Source organism: Lepus europaeus, chromosome 14 (genome assembly GCF_033115175.1).
Source record: "Lepus europaeus isolate LE1 chromosome 14, mLepTim1.pri, whole genome shotgun sequence".
Classification (NCBI taxonomy): Eukaryota; Metazoa; Chordata; class Mammalia; order Lagomorpha; family Leporidae; genus Lepus; species Lepus europaeus.
Genome location: NC_084840.1, coordinates 17733504 through 17743575, shown reverse-complemented (window position 1 = coordinate 17743575; position 10072 = coordinate 17733504). Strand labels below are relative to the sequence as shown.

Sequence of the window (10072 nt, the reverse complement as noted above, 5' to 3'; positions counted from 1 at the left end):
CGCGCGCTCGGGCGCGAGCAGGACGCGGCCGGCCGCGCGGGAGGGCGGTGGCGGCGGAGGAGGAGGAGGAGGCGCCGAGGCCACACCCATCGGCGAGCGGATCCGGGGCCAGCGAGTCGTCGGCCGCCGCGCTCCAGCCTCCGCCCGCACCGAGCAGCGGGACCCGGGCCGCACCGGGAGGGGCCGCTCGGGGCCGCAGCGCGAGGGCAGCGAGGGGCGGCGGGGACCCGGCACCGGGCGGGGCCGGCGGCGGCGACCATGATCGCTTTGTTCAATAAGCTGCTGGACTGGTTCAAGGCCCTGTTCTGGAAGGAGGAGATGGAGCTCACGCTGGTGGGGCTGCAGTACTCGGGCAAGACCACCTTCGTCAACGTGATCGCGGTAGGCGGGCCGGGGACGCCGCCTGGCAAGGCCGGGCATGGCCGGGCACCGCCGGGCAGGGGAGGAGCCGGCCCGGGCGCTCGGGGCCTAGCACGGCCCTTGGGGGGACTCGGGAGGCGCGCGACCCGCGGTCCCGCCCTGGGGCGGAATGGCATGGCCGGGAGCCGGCGAGGGAACAGAGAGGCAGGGCTGGTGCCCCTCTGGGGGTTGGCGGTACCGAGGGGGTCTTCAGTGGGAGGGACCGGCCGCGGGCTAGGCCAGGCCCCCTCCACCCCGCGCAAGGGGGCATGACTGGGCGAAAGCGCCCGGGGCCTGCCCGCCCTGCGCCTGCAGGATGGGGCTGCCGCGGTTTGGGGAGGGGTCCTGGACCAGCCTAGCCCCACCCTGAGGGTTTAACCCCTCCTGGCTGCAAGGGGAAGGCCGGGCCTTATTGAGGGGGAGGGGAGGCCTCCCCTGGGGGCCGGGAGGTCAGCTGAGGGCCTTGGCTCCCGCCCAGACTCCTCCTCTGGCATCTCTCCCCCTGCTGCTGTGAGGTCCAGCAGGGGTCCAGGGACAGTGGCCTCCCAGCACAGACAGTGCTGCATCAGAAGTTGCCACCGGGGTGCAGAGGGGGAGTCGGAGGGGCGCTGCCCAGGCCGGGGACAAGGGACAGGGGGGGCGAGGGCCTCCCGTCCCTGGCCGAGGTGTGTGTTGGCAAGAGTCTTTCAGGGACAGGGCCTGGTGAGCAAAGAGTTAAAATCTCTTTCGAAAAGGGGAAGATGAGCTCCCTGGGTGTGAGAGCCGAGGTTGCCATCATGGCTGCGGCCTGCGGCCTGCGCTTCCCAGCCTGGCGGGCCCAGGCTTGTGGGACTCAGGAGGGTTTGGGACAGGGGCTGGGGGTGTCCGCTTTGCCAGAACCTGAGAGTGGTCAGAGGTGCTGATGGGAAGAGTCAGCAGGACTGGGGGCTGGCCGGCAGAGGGGCCACCACCTGCCTGTGTGGTTGGCCAGGATGTCAGAGGGGCACTGTGTCACTCCGCAGGCCGAGGCTGAGGGTGGACAGGAGGCTGGAGGGGCTGGCACCCACGGTCACACGACCGGGGACCAGCTTCCTTCCTGAAATGGCCTGAGCAGGTGCCCCCCCTTCTTCCTCCCGCTGGCTCCTGGCTCCTCCTCATCTCCAGGCCCAGGCTGAAGCCTGGATGATGCTCTGAGCTAACCTTTGCCCCGGGGTCTTAGACTTGGCATTGACTGGTGCTCCCACCTGGCTCGGCAGGCCCCGGGGGACTTGTCTGGGGCATGTGTGCAGGGTAAGGCCAGGAGGAGAAGCAGGCTCAGCTGTGGCTCAGCCCAGGGAGAAGGAAGCACTCCCGTGTGCCGGGCAGGGGTCCACAGGGATGCAGGGGGATCCGGTCCCCCCCACCCCAGAGCAGCTTCCCCTCCAGTCAGCGGGGGCCTCCCACAGGACAGACTCTAAGAGTCCCGAATCCCACTGCCAGGGTCGCTGTTGGCGTGCAGGGGACTGTCCCCCTGCTGGGCCAGGCCGTGCCTTCCCTCTTTTAATGTGAAATTGGCAACTTTAGCTGGCATGTCCTTAAAGGGCAGGCTCAATGCCCCTTCCCTGAAGGGGCCTCCAAAGAAAGAGCAGCGCCTGCTGTGTGTCTTGGAATCCGAGGCTCCAGGGCCGTCTCGGCCACCGCCCCTCTGCCCACCCTTTGTATCCTCACAGCCGAACGCCTTCCAGAAAGAAATGAGCCATCAGGCCCCCCGGGCACTGTTCCCATGCCCACCCCTGACTCTGCAGCCCCGCGGTCCACTCACATGGCCTGTGTTTGTCTCCGTTTTTTCCCTCCTGGGTTCTTTTCTGTTCATCCTATGAGATCTGGCTGTCCGTAGAAACCCAGTTTGGCGTGTCTGGCTCCTCAGCAGGTGCATGGGAGCTGGGAGGAAACTTTATAGAGACCTTACGAGGCTTCGAAGCACCTAAGACGGACCTTGTGACTTCTGAAAAAGTTTCTAGCAACAAAGATGGGAGGTGTCTTGCCCCGGGGGAGAGCAGGGGTCGTTGGCAAATATTTAAAAATGGAGAAGGCTGCCCTGTGGTGCAAGTTAGAGGAGGGTGGGGTTTGGGCTCCTTATAAAGAACTCCCTGATAGCTGGAATGACAGGGAATCCCAGTCTGAGATGAGAGGTGGGGCTGGGCCTTACAGTGGCGTCCAGCCCCCCTGTGGAGCTGGATGCCATGCAATGGGAAGTAAAATCCCACCTCCATGCCACTTTAGCTGCGATGCACAATTGAACTGGTGCCAGGGAGCTGGGCTCCCTGGAGGTCCCCCCTGCAGCCCCCTTGCCATGGTCACCAGCTGGGGCTGGTGGAGGCCAGGCTCCTCACTCACCTGGGAGTCTGTAGGACCTGTCGTCATGGAAGACCAATGGCGGTTCCCTGCGCTCTGGCAAAGCCGTCTCCAGCATTCGGGGAGCCTCTGTCTCCAGTCCTGGAAAACCAAAACCTGCCACTGGTTTTGCAGCCAGAAACTCCAAGGCCTGGAGAGGGTGAGGGGTCTCGTCTCAGCTCCTCCAGACCAGAGATTCCATGTTCTGACCCAGCCCAACTGCACAAGGCACATGAAGGCTGGGCGGAACTTCAGTCCAGCAGGTGCACCCACCCGGACAGGCCAGCAGCCTGCTGGGACTAGCGGGGCTGCACCACATTCAGCCCCCAGCCCCATCACTGAGCCAGAACAGCCACGCTGTTGCTCAGTGGCTCCTAATTTCTGGGGCCCTTTGAGTATCTTGATCTCTGAGGAAAGTTATGGACCCTTTCCCCCAGAGAAGCGAGCAGTGCCTCCTCGTGTCTGCCACTTCTGCGTCCCCAAGTCAACAGCTGTGGATGGAAAATCGTTGCAGAAAAAAAAATGCATCTGTATGGAACATGCTCAGACTTTCTCCTTGTCATTTCATAAACGGCACCGAGGAAGCCCTGTTGACAGAGTCTTCACGTGGCATTCAGTCTTGTAAGGAAGCTAGAGGAAAGGGTACGGGGGGCTGTGCCACCCACGCAGACCTCAGGCCCCTTAGATGTGGGACGTGAGCTTCTGTGGCTTTGGTATCGCAGGGCAGTCCTGGAGCCCATCGCAGTGGACACCCAGGGAGGGCTGAAATTTGCACGCACACATCCTGTGCACTCGGAGGCTCGGGGCACGCAGAAGGCCCACCGTGGGCCCCAGGCTGGGAACGCCTCCTGCTGCACCTTATCACTGGCCATCAGCCACAGGTGCCCAGTGCCCACCTCGCCCAAGGGCGTCTCCCGCAGGGAAAAGGCAGTCATGTGCTTCCGTCCAGGTGGCGCCCCCCCCACCCCCCACCAAGTCTTCAGGTAGGCTGTCTATGCCGGCAGAACAGGGGATGGTGGGATAGGCTGTTGCCCCCAGCCGGCTTCTGGGGGGTAAGCAGAAGTGTCCCACATGGCAGCGTGGAGGGGCCCCGGGGAAGGCGTTGGGCATCGCCCCATCCGAAGCCTGCAGGTGCATTGGAACCATCCAGAGATTCGACACTTTAGAGGGGAGAAGGGAAAAGTGTTGGCATTTGAAGATGAGCGATGCTGCGTGGAACCGCGGTCCGGGCAGGCACTTGCTCATGCTGCCACGTAGCTGCGCTCCCCGGCTGCTCCTGGCCCAGGGGCAGACCCTGGGGAGGACCCCATTATCCGGTTACCCGCCCCCCAGCCAGTGCAAACATGCACAGTGGGCTAATGCAGAGGCTGGTGGGCGGGCATGGCCTTTGAGGGGGCCAGTTTGACTGGCGTGTCTGCCTCCCATGGGATCCCCCTCGCCCTCCAGACATGACCTGCTTGGGGTCCTTGCCCAGGGTGGTGGTGGGGTGTGCTTCCTGACCCCAGTAAAGGGGCTTTAGGTAGGGAGAGCGAGAAGGCGGCCCCTGTGACCCCCGCCAGGGCTGGCGCCTCTGCAATTCTCGCTCCTCTCTGCAGTCCGGGCAGTTCAATGAGGACATGATCCCCACCGTGGGCTTCAACATGCGCAAAATCACCAAAGGGAACGTGACCATCAAGGTGAGGGCGGGGCCGAGCGCCAGGTGCCAGGGGGCGTGACCTCCGTGGGTGTGTGGGGGAGGGGAAGCTGTGGGTCTCCTGGGAGGAACACCCTCCAGGAGAGGGAAGCTTAGCTCACACAGTGGGTGACAAGGGTGGGGAGATGGGAGTGGGGGGGTGGGGGAGGGTGGGAGGGGCTGCCTGCCAGCTGGGGGCCATCTCGCCTTCTTCTTGCTCAGCTCTGGGACATCGGCGGACAGCCCCGATTCCGCAGCATGTGGGAGCGCTACTGCCGAGGAGTGAGCGCCATCGTGTAAGTCCCTGGCAAGGCGTGGCCCACGGCACTCGGCTGCCTTGCCCAGCTTCCCCAGCCCTGCCACCTCCAAGCACCTGAGACGCACAGAAGTGGGTCAGACGTAATCTTTGGTTCACAGCTCACTTCTCTGCCTGCCCCTTTAGTCTGCGTGTCCTCCTGGCTAAATGCCAAGGGCCCCCACCACCCAGGCTAGAAGCACAGTTTCCACAAACAGGTGCACCTGTGCCTTCCGCCACACTGCCTCCCAGTGGCCCAGAGCCACCACCGCTGTCTTGAATTTTGATTCATTCCCTTGCTTTTGAAAAATGATTTTATTCTTCAAACAATAGGTTGTTTTGTTTTCTGGATACAATAAACAATAGGGTTTTCTTTTTTTTTTTTTTAAAGCCTGATTTTTAAAAGTATCTTGCTGCAGGAAAATGTTCTGGGGTTTCCTTTGCTTTTTTCATTCTAAATTATCCGGGCTTCCCATGAAACCATAAGAGGGTCACTTTGGGAGGGGGCTGGGGACTGACAGTTAATCCTGCAAGGCCAAGCTTTGCCCGGGAGTCACAGCTTTGTCGTCACAGGCTTTGGGAGGCAGGATGTGGCCGGGTGCAGGAGTCGCTGCCGCAGATAGAGAACTGCACTGGCATCAGCCTGGAGTCAGGCTGCGCAGCCTGGCGGGGACGGGCTGCAACGAGAGGTTTCCTGCTCCAGACGGCAGCTCCCCCCTTGCTGCCTGCCTGCCTGCCTCCCGGCCTGGGGTGTCGACATGCGCGTCCCTTCCCCAGGTACATGGTGGACGCTGCCGACCAGGAGAAGATCGAGGCCTCCAAGAATGAGCTCCACAACCTCCTGGACAAACCTCAGCTGCAGGGCATCCCAGTAGGAACTAGAGGGAGTGGGCAGGGTGGGGCATGCCTGGAGGCAGGGCAGAGCCAGACCTGGGGGGGCTGCACAGAGGACATGGGGGTCTCAGAAGCCAGCTGGGTGGGCGTTTGGCGCTACAGTTAAGATGCCACTTGGTGGGGCTAGCATTGTGGTGCAGTGGGTTAAGCCACCTGGGATACCTGCATCCCATATCAGCGTGCTGGCTGGAGTCCCAGCCTCTGATCCAGCTTCTGGGAAGGAAGCAGAAGATGGCTCCAGTGCTTGGGACCCTGCCGCCCGTGTGGGAGACCTGGGTGGAGCTCCTGGCTCTTGGCTTGTCTGGCTCAGCCCTGGCCGTTGGCAGGCATTTGGGGAGTGAGCCTGTGGACAGAAGATCTCTCTTTTTATCTTAACTAATTTTAGCAAGACCTAACCCTCGTCTTCCCACTCTGCAGGTCTTGGTCCTGGGCAACAAGCGAGACCTCCCAGGAGCACTGGATGAGAAAGAGCTGATTGAGAAAATGTGAGTTTGGTGTCCCTCTCTGCTTCCTACACCTAAGTTATCAGCCACCTGCCCTGGAGGCCGGGTTTGTTGCTGTTCTCAGTATCTGCCACACGGTGGCAGAAGAGCCTCACTCTCCCCGCGGCAGCCCCCACGGCTGTCCTAGCCCCAACACACACCACCCGGGTCTCCCTTTTAGGAATCTGTCTGCCATCCAGGACCGAGAGATCTGCTGCTACTCCATCTCCTGCAAAGAAAAGGACAACATCGGTGCGTGGGTCTGGGGAGAGGCTGGCATCTGGGGAACAGCAGTGGGGGAAGCAGGCGGGAGGCATGCCTGGGTGTGGTAGCTCAGGACCCAGAGCTCTGTGGCCCTGGGCTGGTGGAACAGGCCGCGGAAGCCCTGGCTCGGAGCATCCTCCCAGCCCGGCCCCTAGCAGGCCATGCCACCTGCTCGGCACTGCTGAGAGCGTGGTGCTCTGGGCCTGACCCCTGGGTGCACTTGGGGAAGCTCTGAGCCTCCTGCCACGTGCCCAGTGTGCCCAGCACATGGAGGCCTTGTAACCTTGTCTTTTATCCCCACCCAGACATCACCCTACAGTGGCTTATCCAGCACTCAAAGTCACGGAGAAGCTGAGACCGCAGCCCTCCTCCCGCCCCAGGGACCGTGGTCATGAAAACCTGAAGCCGAGCTCCCCGCCCATCCCCGCCCCCCCACGCCCACCCTGCCTCCCTCAGTGTGGGGGGGGCCCTGTGGGCTCCCAGAGTCCTGTTCTGCTGAGGTCTGAACTCCTGTTTTTATTGTAAAATAAATTGCCCCCCTTCTGGAGCCCTCGCCTCCGCTGCCATCATCCCTTCCCCCAGTCCTGTTCCCCCCCACCCACAGCCCAGGCTCCCAGCCCGCACTGCTCGCCTGTCCCATCCCCCACTTCCCTTGGCAACACTCTCTGTTCTTGTCCTGTGTGTACAGTATATATATGTATATATATTTTAATTTTTTAATTTAAGCAAAGACTAAAATCAGCCATTTGATGCTGCAGGGGCCACGTTGGACCGGGGTGGGGGGGTGCAGTCTGGAGAGGAGAAAGGAGATGTAGGGCCGGCCCGGGGCGCGTTCAGGTCGGGAGAGGTGGCGGCTGGCACGGGGGGGGGGCAGGGACTGCCCTTCCCCCGGCCCTGCCTGTTCCTGCCCCAGCCTGGCCCAGCCCCTCGGTGCTTGAATGGCACCAGCTTGGCAGCGTCTGCAGGAGCCTCCTGTCCACACCCAGCCTTGGGGGCGGCCACGGAGCACAAGCAGGTGCCGGAGGCCCCACCCTACCCCGGCCTGAGGGGCCGGAGCCAGCATCCACCCCGCCCAGCACCTCCCTCCCGCCTGGCCCTGGCCCCCGGCTCTGTGGCCTGCCTCGTTTTCTGTTCTCGTTTCGCAGAGTTGCACAAGGAGAGAACTCAGCATAGGGGGCTGGTCCTTTGGGTTTTGTTTGTTCGTTTGTTTAATTTAATGATTTGTAAAGTGATGTTCCTCTTCCTTTTTTTACACTTTTCAGCTCACATTTAACCTCTGTTGGGAAAACGATCTTGTAACTGTACATTTTTTTGCCTCCTAATAACTACAGAAACAAAATAAATGACCGATTTTGTGTTGGGGGTGTGTGCGGTGGTGGCTCTTCTTCTGCAGGTGGCGTGGGGTGGCCGACACCGGGCCCCGGCACGGAGCCACGGCCACGGGGCAGGTGCAGGCTGGCACCACAGCAAGGGGCACTTCACACGCGGCCCTGCCCGTGTGTCCGGACCATGGCGTGGCGTTCTCCTCCTCTTGTCAGCGCTGTGCCGAGGGGGCAGCCGCCACATGGCGCTATGGAGATCTGGGGCTGGGGCTAGGGCTGGGGGGGGGGGGGGGGGAGCAGGCAGGGGTGTGGCCCGCACAGGGACCCATTGGTTTCCCTGCAGTCAGCTCCTTTCCCCCAGGCCCAGGAGCTCACCTGTAGCCAGATTGGGCCGGACCAGAACTCTGTCCCTGCCCCCGAGCCCGAGCCCGGAACCTTTCCATGGTCCTCATGGGGTAGCTTGGGCCTGCAGAGCTGGGCCTCCTCCTGTCCGCTGTGGGTGTCCCCGGGGGGGCGGGGGGACCACCCTGGTGCCTCTCCCCTGGCCCTCAGAGCCTTGTGGGGCTGCTCACTCTGATCGAGGCCATCTTGACCCAGTTTTAGAGGAAGTCCCGCCTCCTCCGCTCCACCGCCCCTCCACCCTGGAAAATGGAGCAGGCCCCTGCAGAACGCCTGGCCCAGCTCCCCACTGGCGCTGCAGGATGGTCCCGGGACAGGGCCACGGGCAGCTCACGTGGGGACAGCTGAGGGAGAGCTGCCTTTCTCAGGTCCTGTCGTGCCCCCAGCAAGGGCGCTGTGGCCAGCAAGCCGACGGGCACAGTTAAGTCCCTGGCTCACAATTCCCCGCATGAAGGAGGGGGCTGTGAGTGGGACGAGGTGATTGCCCCAGGCAGGGGGGAGGCTGGGGGCGGTGCTGCTCGCCCACCACCTGGCACCAGGGCTGCTGTCTGCCCCCAGCAGGGTGGACCTCAGTGCCCCCTCTGAGCATCCGTATTCAAGTCCACCACCCACCACCGAGCCAGCGCTGCCCCACGGCGAGCCTGGGACCCCTGAGCAACAAACCCCACATTGTGCCCAGCTGGCCTGGCTCGGGGACAGTGGCCATTTTCCAAGGCCGCCTCGGCCTGCTGACCGATTCTGTAAGCCGTGCGCGTCGGCAGGACTGGGAGGCGGCGACGGCAGGGCCTTGCCTCCTCTGCCTTCCCCCACCCCGCCAGCCCTGAGCCGGCCAGCCCGCGGGAGGGAGGGTGGGGGGTGCTCTTGTGCAGAGGCCCCCAAACAGGATGCGCGGGCGCCCCTTTCCTGCCCCTCAGCTCCCACCTCGGCTCCCCCCAACCCCCTCGCTGCTTCCAGAAGGAAGCCGCTGGTGCACAGAGGACTGGGGGATGGGGGCGGGGGGCGCAGCCCTGGCCACTCCACAGGGCAAGCCTTGGGCCCTCTGCGACCTGTCCCCTCCCCAGTCAGCTTCTGCAGGCGAAGCTGGGGGCTTTGGTTTCCGTGGCAACAGGGTGGGTGTCATTCCCCAGCACAACAGGGTGTGTGCATGGCAGCCGTCGCCTAGCAACAGCCTCCCTCTCTCTTGGCGTCACCGGGCCCTGGGGTGGGTGCCAGCGAGAGAACAAGGCTGTTAAGATCTCCAGGAGGGGGCAGAGGGAGTCTGAGGCCAAGGGGCATGGGCGGGGCACTCGGAGTCCCCTGCCCCCCAGCCTGGCTCCTTCCTGCTCCGCACTGGGGAGGGGGTTGGGGCAGGGGAGCTGGGCTTGGCCAGGCAGGTGCAGTTGGAGGCTGTGGGGGTTGGGGGACAGCCATTTGGGATGTTCAGGGCCCCACCTGGTGAGGTGGGTCTGGAAGAACCCAGAGGGGGGTGGGCCTTCAAGGGTGGACCAGCAGGAGGAGCTGCAGGGTCTGTGCAGATGGGGGCAGGGGCTGGGGTGGCTGGGGGTGGGGCAGGCAGAGGACGGGCAGCTGCGCCTTGTGCAGGCGAAACAGGCCGTCCTAAGACACAGCAGGAGCAGCTCACAGCGAGAGGCTGTGGGCACAGGAAAGCCGAGGGTTGCCTTGAATGGGGGCTTTGTGGGGAGCAGAAGGGGCTCCACACCAGACTGCTGGGCAGCCTGCTGACTTCCGGGGACCGCTGGGGTTGAGCCACAGCGAGGGCTCCCTCCCCCAGCTCCCCAAGCCCTCTATCCTCTCTGTCCCTCAAGGGCTGTGCAGGGCATGAGGCAGGGCCAAAGGTGGGTGAGGGGGGCGTGCCCCCGGGATGCATGTGGGTGCTGCCAGGACACAGCCCCAGAACATGCGCTGGGCACCGGGATAGTTCTACCTAGTTTATTGCTGGTCACAGATTGCCTTCTAGAACAAGCACCTAAGGAGGGGGCTAGGCAGCCCAGGG

The 10072-nt window shown here is 63.3% G+C and overlaps 1 protein-coding gene across 1 annotated transcript; it reads left to right on the top strand.

The window, feature by feature from the left end:
• Positions 1-205: 205 nt before the first annotated feature.
• On the top strand, positions 206-7718 carry ARL8A (ADP ribosylation factor like GTPase 8A). Its single transcript, XM_062211595.1, has 7 exons — positions 206-381; positions 4347-4427; positions 4646-4719; positions 5496-5589; positions 6030-6097; positions 6276-6346; positions 6664-7718. The coding sequence occupies exons 1-7, from the start codon at positions 259-261 to the stop codon at positions 6711-6713; spliced, it is 561 nt and encodes a 186-aa protein (XP_062067579.1). The 5' UTR covers positions 206-258; the 3' UTR covers positions 6714-7718.
• The last annotated feature ends 2354 nt before the right edge of the window (positions 7719-10072 follow it).